General features: G+C 36.0%; 1 protein-coding gene across 6 annotated transcripts in view; it reads left to right on the forward strand.

Moving 5' to 3' along the window:
* Positions 1–18,747, forward strand: part of LOC111098430 (mucin-2-like) — a 54,474-nt gene that overhangs the window by 26,607 nt on the left and 9,120 nt on the right. For 2 of the 6 annotated variants that reach the window (XM_038556262.1, XM_038556259.1), the window contains 3 exons: positions 2,325–2,420; positions 10,993–11,065; positions 12,378–12,447. In XM_038556262.1, the coding sequence (XP_038412190.1) occupies positions 12,385–12,447 (63 nt within the window). In that variant the 5' untranslated portion in view covers positions 2,325–2,420; positions 10,993–11,065; positions 12,378–12,384. Of the gene's footprint in view, positions 1–2,324; positions 2,421–4,557; positions 4,710–10,844; positions 11,066–12,377; positions 12,448–18,747 lie in introns of those variants that run through there. The other 4 variants (XM_038556263.1, XM_038556261.1, XM_038556260.1 and 1 more) reach the window with 3 other exon arrangements.

Consider the following 18,747-nt stretch of genomic DNA (forward strand, 5'->3'; position numbering starts at 1 on the left):
CCTTGATATTCTCAATTAATAACCAGATAATGACTACCACTATCTCAATTCTTACACTATTGTTGACTTTTGATATCACACACTAAAACCGATGGAGAGAAAGAATATATCTGGGCTCTCTCTTTGTCTCTGAGTGCTCTACGGAAGAGGAAATATATTTCCTTGGACACATACTGATGTAATCACCTGGTCCAGTTGAGATCACTGCTGTTAGGTACTCTTCTCTACTGTCCCAAGCCCTAGTCTTGGACTCTCAGTTGTCTAGGGACAAGGAACTAATCTCTATTATTCAACCAACATAAACAATTCCTGAAAGGAAAGATGAAGCAGTCAGGTCCTTCTCCGAAACATGGAGTGATCGATCCAAAGTCTAGAAAAACACACTCTATATACCAAAAGAGTAAATATGTTGAAAAGCCAAGAGGTACAGGACAACCTGAAAGGCTTTCTGTCCCTCAGCTAGAAAATGAGTAAGATGCTGCCATAGAACACAACAAAGACCAGCTCTCATTGTAATGAGATGCTTCTGGTAAAACAGGAAACAACTTCAACTAAGCAACAATACTTTATGAGCCTTGAAGGTCAGTATGCAAAAGGCCTGCTGATCCAGGAACAAGAAAGAAACCACTATAATAATTTCAGACATCTGTCATGTTCCAAAGAATAAAGCATTCTAGAAAGTAAAAAAAAATAATTGCCCAATTCATCCTTGAAATATGGCAATTCAAAGGTTCCCACTCCTCATGGACATAGGTAGTATTAGCTGTCTGTGACGTTAATTGAAAGAGAAGGGATTAAAATATCAAATGAGCCTTTTACTGCTAAGTACAAATTGTTTCTCTAACTTCTTCTAATGTACACTTCTAAGGACATTAGCTTAAAGACAGAATTAATTTTATGGTATCTTTCTTAGTCCCAGAAAAATCTATTGGTAACATAAAAGTTCTCACCTCCCTACATCACCAAGCAATTAGATCATAAAAATCTTTTTTATTTATATGAATTTTAACAAATAGATCATTTGTCTTAGTTAAGAGGTACTGGCACAAAAACAGACACATACATCAATGGAACAGAATAGAGAACCCAGCAATGGGCCCTCAGCTCTATGGTCAACTAATATTTCACAAAGCAGGAAAGACTATCCACTGGAAATAGGACAATCTCTTCAATAAATGGTGCTGGGAAAATTGGACAGTCACGTGCAGAAGATGAAACTAGACCACTGTCTTACACCATATACAAACTCAAAATGGATGAAAGATCTAAATGTGAGACAAGAATCCATCAAAATCCTAGAGGAGAACACAGGCAACACCCTATTTGAACTTGGCCACAGCAACTTCTTGCAAGATACATCTATGAGGTACAAAAGAAAACTCCAATTCAAAACGCTAACTTTGAAAGTTTCGATACCCAGGTTTGGTCAAATTGTATAGAGTTCTTTTTGGAAGAAAAAAAACAATTTCATGCAGATACTCTTTCCTAGAATGAGAAATAAGTCTAAGACACATGATACCAGTGGAAAAACAAAATGCAATAAAGAAAAACAGAAGTAAATATTGCTTAGCCCTACATAAACAGTATAAATTCAGACAAAGGGAGATATACTAGGAGATAATATCCTGGAGATGGTGACTTCCTAAAGGCATGAATCTGGGAAGCCTGAACTAGATAGAAGGACAGGTAGACAGATATTTCTGTCTTTCAAATTATACTATAAACAGAAGCATTTAGCTAATTACAGGGGAAAAAGAGAATCAAGTTCTTGATTTTGAATGAGTCTTAATTGCTCTCTATTGTAAAAATGTGGCATATGTGTAGCATGCTTAGAGACATATCCTGCAAGGTCAGCATCTAATTCCTTCATTCCACTGACCCCAGCATCTAAACATCCTTTTTTCAAATAATTATACTATATGGATGTCTAAATCAGCTGAACTCCCTTCTCTCCAGGGATTTTCCTTAAACAGCCGATTTCCAGACATCAAACATCACACTTTCTCTTTAAAAAAAAAAAATATATATCTGTAATTTGAGGAAATGAGATGCCAAAAGGATAAATCAAGTTACTTGCCCAAAGCCACAAAGGTAGTAAATAGCACAGTTGAAGTTCAGAGACAGGTAGTTTGTTTCCAGAGACTGTGCTTTTAACCTCTAGTCTATTTTATTTCTCCCTACATAAATTCCAACAAGTCCGGAATACATACATGCTCATTAACATTTTGCAAATAGTAAAATGGTAAATAAGAATGTTATAAATATCTTTAAAAACAAACCAGCATTAAACATATCTAATGAATTTCCCCTGTCCTTTTCTTCAGGCTAGCAGTTCACAGAAGACAGAAGAGGACAGAGCCCAGTTAAGACACTTTCCTCTGTGGACTAACAGCTCCATGTCATCATTTCCTTTTCCTCAGGTAAGACTCATCAGATTCTATTTATTTAATTCTATTCCGTTCAATAAACAAAGTTCTGGAGTACCCCAAAACTATTTTAAAACTTTTGCTTCAAAAACAACCAAAAAAATCTGATCAAATTTACCTGATCCACAAAGTGTTCAAAAACCCTAAAACCACATGAATTTACTACATAAATCAAGGTCTAGCACTTCTAAATTTCAGTCAATTAAACCTGCTAAAATTTTAGGAAAAAAATCTAACTCTTACCCTAGGAACAACATTCTGTAAAACTTAAATGGACCCCAAATTCCTTCCTCTAATAAAAGAAATGGTCAACACCAAATTAAACTGCCAATATTAGGTCAGCCAAATGCATCAGGATGATCAAAACTTCATGAAGTCACAGCCAAAAGGAAAAAAAAATCAACAAAATAACATCTCTAATCTCACAGCAAGCTAACCAAAGAAGCTTTTAAATAATGCTAAATTAAAACAAACTAGCCACCCAAAATCTGACTCATAACTCTGTGTTCAACAAAACTGCAAACAATCCAAACCGCAATCAACTTAAACAAGTAAAAGAAATGGACCAACTCAAATCAAGCTATAAGCATTAGGTCAATAGAAAACTCGTGGCCAAATTTCACTCAAAAAATCATAAAGTAGGGGTGCCTGGGTGGCTCAGTTTAGTTGAGCACCCAACTCTTGATCTTGGCTCAGGTATTGACTTCAGAGTAGTGAGTTCAGGCCCTGCAGTGGGCTCCAAGCTGGGTGTGGAGCCCACTTAAAAAAAAATCACAGGGCAGCCCTGGTGGCTCAGCGGTTTAGCGCCACCTGCAGCCCAGGGCATGATCCTGGAGACCCTGGATCGAGTCCCACATCGGGGCTCCCTGCATGGAGCCTGCTTCTCCCTCTGCCTGTGTCTCTGCCTCTCTCTCTCTCTCTCTCTCTCTCTCTCACTCTCTGCATCTCTATGAATAAATAAATAAAATCTTAAAAAAAAAATAAAAAAAATCACAAAGTAAAAACACAGTCACACAAAAACTGTCAAAAAACAAACTAGTCAAGGAAAATAGGCCGATTTGACCAAACACAACCTAGATGCTAAAAACTTAAGCCAAATACAGGGGTTCAAAAGAAAAGCAAACCATCAAAACATAATCACAGACCTCTCCCACTATGCTCTCAGCATTCTCATTCTGGGCAGCCAAAACCTTAGCCAAAGGAGTCTTCACTTTGGCATCCTACAGGACAAAAAACATTATTCTGTTCCACTGTATATTTGTCCATGTAATCACTAAGCTGTACATCTGCAACTAATATAACATTGTGTGTCATCTATACTTCAATTTAAAAAAGAAAAGAAAAGAAAAAATTCAACTGCCAGGTGCTTTTAACAGATCTGCAGGAAAGACTCCTTCAAGGGTAGGTACTTGGGAATTCACAAATGAAGACTTTTAAATATAGACTCAAGATTATATCCTTAAACACTGCATTTCTGGCAATTAATGTGAAAATTTACTGATTAGAAAATCATTTCTAAATGCTCTTTTAGATAAAGATAGGATCATTAATGTTATTTTTCTAATCTTCAAAGTAGTTATTTAAGAGTATAACAAAAAAATTCATGAGGTTTCATAAGACTTCTATTAGTGAAATCTACATGAAACCTAACTTATTGACCATCCCCTGATTTCCCTCCATAACCTTCTCCAGGCAAATAGTTGTAGCATTTGTAACATTTATTATCTAAGTAAACATTAGTTCTAGTATAATTCATTGTATGTGGAGTTGGCTGTTATCTTTCAGAAAATAATGGTTACATCTAGGTTATCTGTATTTGGCTAAGAATAATTTCAAAAGAGGAGAAAAAAGAACAAAAAAATCCTTGATCTCATAGGAAAAAATAGTCTTGTCCCACATAAGGTCTTACAAACAATAAAACCAAGAATATATGAAAAATATATTCTTATAAAAGACTTTCTTCTTTGGATTGTGTAAACTCCTGAACAAAAACTTATTTTCCTGATCTACCATTATATTTGAATTAAACCATGAAATTCAGAGTTGAATAGTCATGGATTCAAATACTTATTCATTCACTTTACAGGCGTATGGTTTCGGGTAAGGCAATTAAAGCTTTTCCTCTTTGTAGTGTGAAGATCCTAACATCAGCCTGATTTATGACTCATCATGATTCAGTGAAGTTATTTGCAGACAGAACAGACTCACTGGGGAGTAAGATAAGTGGTGACTTTTCTGTAAAACAACTAGAGCAGCTGCAGATGCTATTATCCCGGGTAGAAGGTGAGATCTTACCTCCCAAATCCTTTCCAATGATAGCAATGTATACTTCTAAGGTTCTTAATTCAATGGGAAATATTTTAATCATTCTGATTTTTAAAAATAATCTAAAGAGATTATTTAGACCAGCCAACCTTTAGAAAATTCACACAAACCATTTACATTTCATTCTTAACTAAGTATATAATTACACTTAAATATGATGATAGATATTTGTTAAATCTTATGTGACTTAGCTATATATCCATTTTCCATTAATATAACATTTTTATAAAACACAAAATATCAAATTTATAAAACAAAAATTTTAACTATAGCCAGTTTACCAAAAATGTAGTATTACTTCCACTATAAATATGTAAACATCGTCATAATCGTACTTCCTAACATTAAAAGGGTTCAAATATTCTTTTGTATTTCATATACTTTACTATTACATATTTCTTCTACAATTCTAATAACCATGTCTCATAAGAATTACTTTTTATACTATTCTTTTATAGCTATAATTACTCTGGGACAAACAGGATCTCCTATGACAACTAAAATAGATATTAGGAGGCACTGGGTGGCTCAGTTGGTTAAGTGTATTCTAACTGATTACTGATGTATAACAGTAATTCATAACAAAACTAGAAATAAAACTTCAATTTCCATCAAAATAGAATTTGGCATTGAAGGAAAGATCCAGTGAGGAGCCAAAAAGGAAATCTTATCCATTCATATGGAAAATACAGCCAGTGGTAAACTTCAGGATTTCACAGAAAATCTAAGTTTAAACATGTTTATTAAAAATGTAAGGTTAATTAGTTAAAACTATAAAATTAATCTGTAATTTTAAAAGTTCTTGAAGGAAAAAGAATAAACCAAGAGATTATAACCAATACAACCATATTAATGAGTTTTTTTAATTAAGGTAAGTATAAAACATAAAAAAGGTTAAGTTTAACTAGTCACAACTAATATAAATGTGTTCAACTTCCATATTTAACTTGGGATTTTCATAGTTTTCAAAAGGATAAATTAAAAAATTATCCATTTATGCGTTCTCTCCAAGATTCACAATCCTAAACAAAGTGACACCAAAAGGTTGAATATAAAAGAACAAGAAATTCTATGTTTAGACTATAAGAGTGACTAAAAGAAATTTGAGAACAGAGAAAGAAAGACAAATTTTATATATATCGTGGAATATATAAAAGCTGAACTCAGAAACAATAAAACAGTGATTACGAGGGACTGGGGAAATGCAGATGTTGGTCAGAGTACAAACTCCCAATTAAAAGATAAACAGGGGGATCCCTGGGTGGTGCAGCGGTTTGGTGCCTGCCTTTGGCCCAGGGCGCGATCCTGGAGACCCGAGATCGAGTCCCATGTCGGGCTCCCGGTGCATGGAGCCCGCTTCTCCCTCTGCCTGTCTCTCTGCCTCTCTCTCTCTCTCTGTGACTATCATAAATAAATAAAAATTTTAAAAAAATAAAATAAAATAAAAGATAAACAGGTTCTGAGGACCTAATGCACCTTGTAATAATAGTTAATAATACTGTATTATAGACTGAAAATTGCTAAAAGAGAAGATCTTAAATGTTCTCATCACAAAAAAGTAATTATACAAAGTGATAGAGATGTTAGCTAACAGGACAGTGGCAATCATATTACATCAAAACAACACAAGGTGCACCTTAAACTTATACGGTGGTTATATCTCAATAAAGCTGGAAAAAATAAAGTGTTTCCTTCAAGTAAAAAAAAAAATTTCTGATACATCAAATAAAAAATTATGACTCTTCTCTCAAAGGCCTCATCCAATCTATCAGCAAACTTTGTTGGTTCTCAAGTAAGTCTAGAATCTAACCTCTCTTGCCACACTGCATCCACCCTTGTCCACCTCAGCATCTCTGCCCCTGATAATGCATATTACTGGTCTCCCTGCTTCCATTTTTGCCTCTTTCCTGTGGTCCTCGCAGTATCATAACCACAGTTATCCTTTTAAAGCGGGAGTCAAATCATATCAATGCTCCACTCAAATTTTTCAGTGACTCCTGCCTCATCCAGTAAAATGTTAGGCTCTATGGGATCTGAGCCCTGTTTGCTCTATATCATCATCTCTTTCTGCTTCTTCCCTATTCATTGGTCCCCTAAGCCTTACTGGCCCCTTTGCTGGTCCCAACCAAACTAGGCACACTTCTGTCTCAGGGTTGCTACACTTGCAGTTTTCTCTGCCAGAAATATTCTTCCAGAAACCACAGAATTCATCCCCTCACCTTCACATTTTAATTAACTGGCATTTTTCTCAACAGGGCTATTAGAAGGTGGAGGAGGGACAGTAAAGTGTCCTTCAGATTGAGAAGGCATTTTGAGACAGAAAAACAAAGCAAGCACTCCAGACCATTCACACAGTTTTATTTAGGATAACTTACTGACAGGGAGTCAGGTGGACATTACAAGTGCTACACAGCTATTCTCTGCAAAGTCCAGAGCCTACCTTATAGAGTGAAGAGCATTGTGGTGAGGTTAATAAGTAGTTATCTAAAGTGATGCTTATCTGTGCACCAGAGGAAAGCTCAGAACACATTTTCCTGAATTCCAGCCAGGGCATGCACTAACCATCAAGGGGCCTGGAACATGTAGCCCTGAGGGAGGTCACTGTACAGACATGAACAAGATGAAGACAGCATTGTCAGCACTCTGCATAGAGTATAGATGATGATCATATGTTTAAAATTACAGTGTCCCCTCCACTAGCACTTCTGACTATCAGAAGTGGTATATGGTATATATACCATTGTATACACGTATACCACAACTTCTTTGATAATATTACCCAACTATGTTTTTTCCACACAAGGTATTCCCTTTATTACATAAATTTAATATCACACACACACAACCTAGAAGGAAATCTCTGTGAAGCAGGGGTTTTCTTTTTTCCTTCTTTTTTTATTTAAATTCAATTAGCCAACATATACTACACCATTAGCTCCAGATGCAGAGTTCAATAATTTAACAGCTGCATATAAACACCCAGTGCTCATTACATCATGTGCCCTCCTTAATGCCCATCATCTGTTACCCCATCCCCCCCACTCACCACCCCTCCAGCAACCCTCAGTTTGTTTCCTACGTTAAAGAGTCTTGGGCAACCCTGATGGCTCAGTGGTTTAGCACCGCCTTCAGCCCAGGGTGTGATCCTGCAGACCCAGGATCGAGTCCCACATCCAGCTCCCTGCATGGAGCCTGCTTCTCCTTCTGCCTCATGAATAAATAAATAAAATCTTTAAAAACAAAAATAAAGAGTCTCTCATTATTTGTCTCCCTCTCTGATTTCTTTCAATTCTGTTTTCCCTCCCTTCCCCTATGATCCTCTGCGCTGCTTCTTATATTCCACATATAAGTGAAACCATATAACAACTGTCTTTCTCTGATTGATTTCTTCACTCAGCATAATACTTACTCTCCAGTTCCATCCACATCAATGTAAATGGTAAGTATTCATCCTTTCTGATGGCTGAGTAATATTCCACTGCGCATATATATATATATATATCTCACATTCTCTTTATCCATTCATCCATCAATGGACATTTCTGCTCTTGCCATAGTTTAGCTATGGTGGACATTGCTGCTATAAACATTGGGGTGCAGGTGCTCCCTCAAATTTTGTTTTCCAGAGTAGCTGTACCAACTTGCATTCACCAACAGTGTAAGAGGGCTCCCTTTTCTCCTCACCAACATTTGTTGTTTTGGGACTTAATTTTAGCCATCTGACTCGGGTGAGGTGGGATCTTATGGTAGTTTGATTTGTAGTTCCCTGTTGAGCATTTTTTCATGTATCTGTTGGCCATTTGTATGTGGGATTTCTTTCTCATATTGACTGATACAATCCAATTCTTAGAACAGAAACAAAGTATACATTTCATAAATACAATTAATATTTTTCCATTACTTTAATCTACTAGGTTTTGGTCTGATAAAATAAAATTTTAATTCAGCAAATGTAGAAGACATTGCTAGCTCTTCATCAATAAATAAATAAATAAATAACTACTTCCTCTTATCCCTGGGCACAGCTAGACATATCTCATTATCCCCTGTTATTAATTGGTCATATGACTGAGTGCCACCACATGGAATATGAGTACAAGTAAGGTAGTCACTTCCAGGCCAAGGCTCTTAAAGGTCTGTCTACTCTTTCCTCCTCCATTTCTCTTTCATCAGCTGGATAAAGGTGTTGATGGGAGGCTAGCAGATGGTGGGACTACAAAATGAAATAAGCCAGAGTTCCTGAATCACCACATGAAATAAAGCTGCCCACTGACCTAGAACAGCAATCTTAAAGTAAATAAATAATTTTCTGTTAAGTGTGAGCTATTATATATATTGGATTCTATTTAGCATCACTCCATCTAACATGTAGAACATCTACACTGTACAATAAAGTTCTATGCAAAGTGCTATAGTACTACAGAAGATACAAAGATGAAAAAGATACCAAGTCTGCCACAAAACTAAGTAGCAGACAAATGTAAATTACTAAAAGCAAACTGATGAGTGTCATCAGTGGGTAAGAATATTTTTAAATAAAAGAGAGAATATTATGAGAAGATAGATTAAGCTTAATTTTAAAAGGGGATCCTGGGAGAGTACTTAAAAGATTACATAACAATGTGTAAAAGAGATTGTATGAAAGATCTCTTTAAATGAAACTTTAAATCACAAGAGAGAGAACAAAGTCAAAGAAATCCCATCAGATAGCATGCTTAGAGAAAATATGACATATACCCAAGGTCAATAACCTATGAAAATGTCAGAAAATGCTTGTTGCATGAGTAAGTTTTGTCACCCCCAAAACATTTTGAAGATATAATAAAGCCAGATTTTCTTGTGTTAAATAATATCCTGGAGCAATTAAGCAATTCTATTAGGAACTCTGATTACAACACCAATGTCTCCAGCTGAACAGAAGATAAGTTGAAGGCATCATCAAATATCTAAAACTAAATTATGGGGTACTAAACAATAATCAAAGTTCAAAGAGATGAAAGAAGAAGAAAAGGTCTACAATGCTGGTAATCTCATCAAAAATGGCTTCATGAAGGAATTTCATTAAGGATGGCTTCATAAATACAACTTGAGAAGTCTCATTTTGATGGATAAGTAGTCATATATTATGTCAGATGCAGGAGAAAAAGAAAAATGACAGACCTCCAAAAGTGAAGTGAATGATAGGTATAAAAGCTATGAATAACTTTTATTTTAATTGTACATCTAATATTCCAAGTATTCCTCTACTTATCTTTGAAATATAGGGAGGGGGTGCAGAATGTGACCCAATCAATACTGCCTGAAGTTATATTTTACATTTCTAAAATAAATTATATTCTCTGTAAGATATAATAAAATCAGGCTCAGCAAGCAGATCTTAAGTGCCTGATTTGCACAATATTCTATGCTAGAAGCTGTGGCCAATACAAAGGAGAACAAGTCCTCAAGCACATCCCCAAGTCAGACAGATGTGTACATTACTATAATAAAAGATATACTGAGTATATGCAAAATAAAACAATGTACTGGGATTTACAGAATAAATAAAATAAGCTATCATTAATATTTTATAATACCACTGTCATGCCTTCAATCCTTTTTATGTTCTTTTCCAATTTATACATTTTATCTTGGATAAAATGAGCATGATTATAACAGGCTTTTTTTTTTTTTTTTTTTTTTTTTTTTTTTTAAGACCATAGGCGGGAGCCTGGGTGGCTCAGCCGTTTAGCACCGCCTTCAGCCCAGGTTGTGATCCTGGAGACCCGGGATCGAGTCCCACATCGAGCTCCTTGCAGGGAGCCTGCTTCTCCCCCTGCCTGTGTCTCTGCCTCTCTCTCTCTTCTCTGTGTATTCTCATGAATAAATAAATAAAATCTTAAAAAAAAGACCATAGGCTTTCTTCGGAATTATAGAAACTTGGTGTTTTGCAACCCTTCAGGCACATAGATTACCAAAACCTCCTGAAAATCTAAGTTGGCACTTGGAAAACCTGGCACCATGAACCACAACATAACTGTTCATCAGGAAGGAAGCCAAAGGACAACTGTCAAACACAGTAAATGACAACCACCTATTCTTTTGTTCAAGCAGAACCCTTCAATCCAGTCATGACCTTCTCTTCCATCAAAATATTTCCTATCCCTAAGAAGAATGGAATAGGGAAAACAACAGATTATAAAAACCACAATTGCCTCACTGGTTCTTCTTACTCGATTCCTTAGTCTTCACTTATTCCTAGATCATGAAGATGTTCAAACACAGTCACTGACAGGAGTAATTTGACCACATCGGGAACAAAAGATACTGCAAGAGTAAGTACTAGTAATTGTCAATAGAGGCTTTTGAAAAGACTCAGAGTCAGTTCTTCTAATTTAGGATTTTTCAAGTCAATAAAAAAAATTTCCAGGCATAGGATGAATTTCTCTTTTCTTTAAAGATTTTAATTGTTTATTTCAGAGAAAGGAGAGGAGAGAGCATGCAAGAATGAGCAGGGATCGGGGCAGAGGGAGAAGCAGGCTCCCCACTGAGCAGGGAGCCCAATGCAGGGCTCCATCCCAAGACCCTGGGATCACAATTTAAGCCAAAGGCAGACACTTAACCAACTGAGTCACCCAGGCACCCCGGAATGAATTTCTGATATGCCTTTAATGAAATTGTAGCCAATGATGCTGTTTTTACATATTTGGAATATCTGGTATATGTGGTAGGATATGATAAAGAATTCATTAAGCCCTATTTAGAAGAGCAAGTCCTATCTAACGGGTATTTCTAGACTCTTCTTCCAAACTTTTGATGTCAAGTAACTTGACTCATTTAATCATAGGTTTAAATTAATTGAATGTTTGTCTTAACATAATAGCAGAATATTGTTCATATTATTTCTACTCAGAAATTTAACTACAGCATCTATCATAGTACGGAAAGAGTAAAATTTTTTAAATATCAACTATGTAATTCGCTTACTCCATTATTCTTGTTCCATGGTTTAATTAATTTCCCAGAGAGCAGCACATAGAACTAACAAAAAATAAGACTATATTAGGGAAGAGATGCTCCCTGCCACAAAAAAAGTTTTCTTTCTTGAGAAGTTTTTGGGAAAAAAATACATTATTTTTAGATCGTCTACAATAATATAATAGATGTTTTGCAGTTAGAAAATCATGTTTTCAAATCCTAGCTTTGTCACTTACCGGCAAACAAGTTGCTTAAACTTTTTCTTAGTATTTCTATTTATAAATGAAGATAATTTTACCTACTTCCTAAAGTTGTTTCTAGAATTAAGTAACCAATGCGAATAAAACATGAGCCCATTTCTCAAAACAGTTCAGTAAATGGTAGTTACTCAGTAAATGGTGGACCTGTTTTTGAGACTGGAGACTATGTTCTCAAGACATACTGCACTAATGGGTCAGAAATCATCATCAGCTCTCAAATCCTTTAACTCTCACATCCCATGACTTCATAAAGTGAATTCCCAGTACAATGAAATATCTGCTTTAATCATACTAACTCTTATACTACAGTAGTAGAGGCAATCATAACTTAAATAATACAAAATTAAATAAATCCATTATATAGTTGCTGTCTAGACAACTAAGAATGAGCCAATTCTTGTTCTTTCAGGGAGCAGATGGGAAGGATGAAAGGGCTCTACTTGACACTGGGCCTCTTGGCACTCACAACCTGCTTCTCAGTAAGTACCACCAAGTCTATTCTGCTTTCATATATGGTTTAAAGACATTAATATGCACCTTAAAGCCATGAATATGTAATCTGAATTTTTTTTAAGATTTTATTTATTTATTCCTGAGAGACACAGAGAGAAGCAGAGACATAAACAGAGGGAGAAGCAGGCTCCACACAGGGAGCCCCATGTGGTAGTTGATCCCCAGATGGGGATCATGCCCTGAGCCAAAGGCAGACGCTCAACCACTGAGCCACCCAGGCACCCCTGTAATCTGAATTTTTTATATTACTAAGCAACTATATTTTTCCATTTGGAGGGTGAAATAAACAACTGTAAAAACCATTAATTCAACAACAAATAATTATTGAGCATCTACCAAGTACTACATACTATTCTAGACACTGGAATACAGTAATAAGCAAAATAAACAATAAATAAATAAGCAGTGGTAATAAATGTTAAGGAAAAAAATTAAGCAAGGAAAGGTGATATACAGGGGAATCAGGCTAAATTTTTTTATTGGATAGCCAGGGAGCACCTCTGAAAAGATGACTGAAAACATGACTTTAAAGGAAATAGCTGAGGGAACAAGTGAAAGCGTGCCTGATATTTTCAAGGAACAATAAGGAGGCCCACATGACTGAAGTTGAGAGAAAAATTAGTTTGAGATTATATCATAAAGGTAACAGAAGCTAGATCATATAATGCCTTAGAGGTCATAGAAAAAAGTTTTTTACTCAGTGAAATGAACAGACACTGGAGGGTGTTAAGTGAAGGTATGACATGATCTGGTTTATGGGTTTTTTTAAAGATTTTATTTATTTATTCAAGAGAGACATAGAAAGAGAGAGGCAGAGACACAGGCGGAGGGAGAAGTAGGCTCCATGCAGGGACCCCAACGTGGGACTCGATCCCGGGTCTCCAGGATCACGCCCTGGGCTGAAGGCAGTGCTAAACTGCTGAGCCATCGGGGCTGCCCTGGTTTATGGGGGTTTTTTTTAATAAATTTATCTTTTATTGGTGTTCAATTTGTCAACATACAGAATAACACCCAGTGCTCACCCCGTCAAGTGCCCCCCTCAGTGCCCGCCAACCCCCGCCCACCTCCCCTTCCACCACCCCTAGTTCGTTTCCCAGAGTTAGGAGTCTTTCATGTTCTGTCTCCCTTTCTGATATTTCCCACTCATTTTTTCTCCTTTCCCCTTTATTCCCTTTCACTATTTTTTATATTCCCCAAATGAATGAGACCATATAATTTTTGTCCTTCTCCGATTGACTTATTTCACTCAGCATAATACCCTCCAGTTCCAACCACGTCAAAGCAAATGGTGGGTATTTGTCGTTTCTAATGGCTGAGGAATATTCCATTGTATGCATAGACCACATCTTCTTTATCCATTCATCTTTCCATGGACACCGAGGCTCCTTCCACAGTTTAGCTATTGTGGACATTGTTGCTACAAACATCGGGGTGCAGGTGTCCCGGCGTTTCATTGCATCTGTATCTTTGAGATAAATCCCCAGCAGTGCAATTGCTGGGTCGTAGGGCAGGTCTATTTTTAACTCTTTGAGTTTTCCAGAGTGGCTGCACCAGTTCACATTCCCACCAACAGTGCAAGAGGGTTCCCCTTTCTCCGCATCCTCTCCAACATTTGTTGTTTCCTGCCTTGTTAATTTTCCCCATTCTCACTGGTGTGAGGTGGGATCTCATTGTGGTTTTGATTTGTATTTCCCTGATGGCAAGTGATGCAGAGCATTTTCTCATGTGCATGTTGGCCATGTCTATGTCTTCCTCTGTGAGATTTCTGTTTATGTCTTTTGCCCAATTCATGATTGGATTGTTTCTTTGGTGTTGAGTTTAATAAGTTCTTTATAGATCTTGGAAACTAGCCCTTTATCTGATAGGTCATTTGCAAATATCTTCTCCCATTCTGTAGGTTCTCTGAGTTTTTTTGACTGTCCTTTGCTGTGCAAAAGCTTCTTATCTTGATGAAGTCCCAATAGTTCATTTTTGCTTTTTTTTCTTTTGCCTTCGTGGATGTATCTTGCAAGAAGTTGCTGTGGCCGAGTTCAAAAAGGGTGTTGCCTGTGTTCGCCTCTAGGATTTTGGTGGAATCTTGTCTCACATTTAGATCCTTCATCCATTTTGAGTTTATCTTTGTGTCTGGTGCAACATACCAGATGCTGTGTTGAGAATAACCTACATTTTGTATTGATCTATGTTTTCAGCAGATTAGTTACTATGTTGAGAATTAACTGCAGGAATATATGATTAGAAGTGAGAGGACTAAACTAGGCAGTTACTGCAGTAAAAAATACTGATGGCTTAGGGCACAGTGGTAGTAGTAGAGAGGATCAGAAGTCATCATATTCTGGTTATATTTTGAAGTACAGCCAACAAGATGGACAAGGTGGGAGGCATGAGAGAAAAGTCAAATTTGACTCCAAAGTCTTATCCTAAACAACTAGAAGGTAGAAGCTGCCATCAACTTAGAAAGGGGAAGCTTTTCCCAGAAACTTGCAGAAGTCCTGGAGGTCAGAATTTCAGTTTTGATGTAATAATTATGAAATTGTTATTAAATAATTCAATTAGAGGAGCCCCTCGGTGGCACAGGCAGTTGAGTGTCTAACTCTTGGTTTCTGCTCAGGTCATGATCTTAGGATTGTGGGATCGAGCACCATGTCAGGCTTCAAACTCAGCAAGGAGTCTGATGCATTTCTCTCTCCCTTTGTCCCTTCCCATGCTCACCCACACTCTGTCTCTCAAATAAATCTTTTTAAAAAATAAATAAGATCTAAACAATTCAAGTAGAGATTTCAAGGAAGCAGTTGGATGGAAGATTCTGAGTTCAAGGGAAAGATCAAGAGGATGTTATAAATTTGTATGGTATGAGATTAAATGAGATAACCAAGGGAGTACAGATAGAGAAGACAAGAGCGCCCAAGAATGAACCGTAGGCCTTACAAAACTAAGACATCAGAGAGAAAGAACCATGCCTGAGGAAATTTGAGTGCTAGTATTTATGAAGCCAACTTAAAAAAAAAAAAAAAAAAAAAAAACTATTCCAGAAAGGAGTGATTAGCTGTGTCAAATGCTGATAACAGATCAAGTAAAATGAAGACTATGAATTGACCACTGGATTTAGCTACATAGAGATTATTGGTTATCTTGCGAACAAAGACTTCTGTGAAAGAGTAAGGATAAAAGACTGAAGAAAAGACTGAAGGGAGTTTAAGAGAGAAGAGAAGTACATTTGGAGTAAGAATAGTTAACTCTTTCCAGGTGTTTTTCGCAAAGGAATGTGTTATAGCTGGTGGGGAAAGTAAGTCAAAAAATATGTTTTTACTATAGAAAACAAATTGATGATTACCAAAGGGGAGTAAGTAAGGGAATGGGTGAAATAGGTGATGGGGATTAAAGAGTACACTTGCCATGATGAGCGCTGGGTGATATATGGAACTGTTGAAGCACTATATTATATACCTGAAACTAATACAGTTTTTTAACTATATTATAGGAATTAAACTAAAAAAAAAAAAAAAACACACACACAGTCTGGTCGGCTCAGTAGGTTAAGCATCTGTCTTTGGCTCAGGTCATGATCCCGAGGTTCTGGGATAGAGCTCTGCATCCGGCTCCCTGCTCAGGGAAGTCTGCTTCTCCCTCTCCCTCCTGTCTCCCCTCACCCTGCTCATATTCCCTTTCTCTCTCTCTCTCAACCTCTCTCTCCCTCTTCAATAAAGAAATCTATTAAAAAATAATTAAAATTTAAAAACACAATATTATTTTCCAAAAAAGAAATATGTTTTTATACTGATAGAAATATTTTTGGAGGAGCAAAATATTGATGGAGGATAACTGCAAGAGTAACATCCTTGAGTAGGAAATAGGGAGTAGGTTTTAGAGCACAAGTGAATTAGAGCAGGTTTACATAGAGCAGATTTACATCTTTGGTGACAAGTGGGAAGATGACAGTAGATGGGTGAAAATGTCAGTAGGAGGGTAGATGTTGTGGAAGTTTGAAGAAGTTCTCCTCTGTTCAGTTTTCTTAGGAAAGAAGGAGCAAGGTTATCTACCAGGTGAGAATAAGAATAGAAGAGGTTTGGTAGTTTCTTAGGAAAGAAAACAGGGCAAGAATTAACTTTACAGAAAAGTAGAGGACACTAGGGATTTGTCATTATCTGGCAGAATGGAATGCCCACCCAGGGAATGTGCATAGAAGGAAAAGAGAAGAGATCCAAAGTCACTATACCATGCACACAGGCAACATTTAACTAGATTTACCAGGTGTCCACCACTTTCTTTGCCCAATATAATCATAAGGCATAGAATTTTAGGATGAGACTTTTACTTTAGCAAAGCATTAATGTCTCTTGTTAATGGAAACAAATGGATAATTCAGCTTCATTCTTAAGGGACTCTATCTTTTATCATTTTCTGGTTATTTTTATGATTTTCTCTTTAGTTTTTGATATTCTACAGTTCCACTATAATGTATATAGAAAGATTTCATTTTGTGTATTTATTTATTTGGTATCAGGCTTCTTAAATCTATGGGTTGGTATCTTTTAGTAGTTCTAGAAAATTCCCAGATGTTATCTCTGAAATAATACCTCTATCCCATTCCAAGAAAGTTATGTTAGCCTAGTCCTTGTCACTCCATCTTCCATTTTAACACTTTTTATGTTGTCCATTTATTTGCTCTCTGTGTTGCTTTCTGGATAACTTCTTCATATTCCCATTTTTCTCATGAGTTGCACCTAATCTGTAGTTAAGTATGGATATATTTAAATGAGTTCTTGGTTCAATCACTGGGTTTCTTTTTTCCTTTCCTTTCACTTTTCTTCTTTTAAAATTTACCTTATTTTCATGGTATTTTGTTCCTGTACATGTTTTCAAAATATATCTTTAAATTTTTGTCTGATAATTCCATTATTTGGGGTCCTTTGAAGGTATAATTCAGCTGTTTATTGTTTCTGCTGATTATTATTGATGTGCTTTATTTCCATGTGAAGTCAATTATATTTGAATATAGGCTTCTCATTCTTTGAGACCTGGAATAAAGGTGAGTTCCTCCAGAAAGAAAATCTACATTTGCTTCTGTTAGGTGCCTGGACAAACAGCTAGGTCTGAAATCACTCTAAGTTCTTATCTTAAAGTTTCTTACATCATGCAGAATGTGAATTGAAGCTACAAAACCAAGGGAGTGACAACTTGTTTTCCAAATTCTTAGTATCAATATCCTTCTTTACTCGTACTTAATTTCCAATAAGCTGGTTTTTCTTGCTATCTTTTCTTAAACTAAGTCCATTTTGACACAATTGTCACTTCATAATATGTTTTATGTCAGGGCGGAATAATCATTCAAAAAATGTATTTGTTCCCACAATTCTTTCAAAATATCAAGTGTTTTATTTTCTGTAAAATATTTACTTATTTTGTCTGTCAAAAATAATTAGCTCTTTTGTCTACTCATCTTACCACTCAGTATTTAGTTCACAATAGTTGTCCTTTATTTCTGTAATTTCCCTTTCTTGCCACCCTAATACAGTGTCTCCTACAATACATACACTATAAATAAAATAGCCACCAGAACCCAAAGGTACCCAACCTCTAGTGATAAAGAAAGGAACAGTAATAATGATTACGTTGCAATGTGTCTATGTCAAGATAGTAATATTCAAAGAAAATTCTAGGGACACTTGGAATAGGCACCAACCCCAGTAATTTCCCTAGCATTTCACATTTTTACACTTACTCACTACTTACCACCTCTCCTCAGACCATGTGTTGCCACATCTGCAGAGGCTTGAAAAACTGGTTCAGAGTTGGCAGTATGAAATTTACCAAAAAGAAATTAATAATAGCAGCCAGCTTTTATGGACTCTTATTGCATGCCTAATAGATATTAACTATTTAAATGTTTATTTCACTTTTTACAAGAACCTTAAAAATAGATAAATTACTATAATTTCACAATGTATATATTATAAACCAAACCACAGACTGTTTAAAAAAAAAAAAACGTTTCCCAAGGTTGCAGAGCTGGTCAGTGTCAAAACCAGAATACTGAAACAGGTCCATGTGATTCCAAAGTCTGTGTTTTCACACATTAACATATATAATATTGTATCACCCAGTAATAAATTGTTCTTTATTTCAATTTTTCAAAACCAACTTGAAAAGAATATAAGAAACATAATAAACTAACATCAATTTTTTAAAAATACATAGGAACTTAAAGTTGACTACAAATCACTTTAGTCACTAGTCAATATTAGTCAGTAGTGTAGGCAGTTATTCAA

This window comes from Canis lupus, chromosome 13 (genome assembly GCF_011100685.1).
Source record: "Canis lupus familiaris isolate Mischka breed German Shepherd chromosome 13, alternate assembly UU_Cfam_GSD_1.0, whole genome shotgun sequence".
Lineage (NCBI taxonomy): Eukaryota > Metazoa > Chordata > Mammalia > Carnivora > Canidae > Canis > Canis lupus.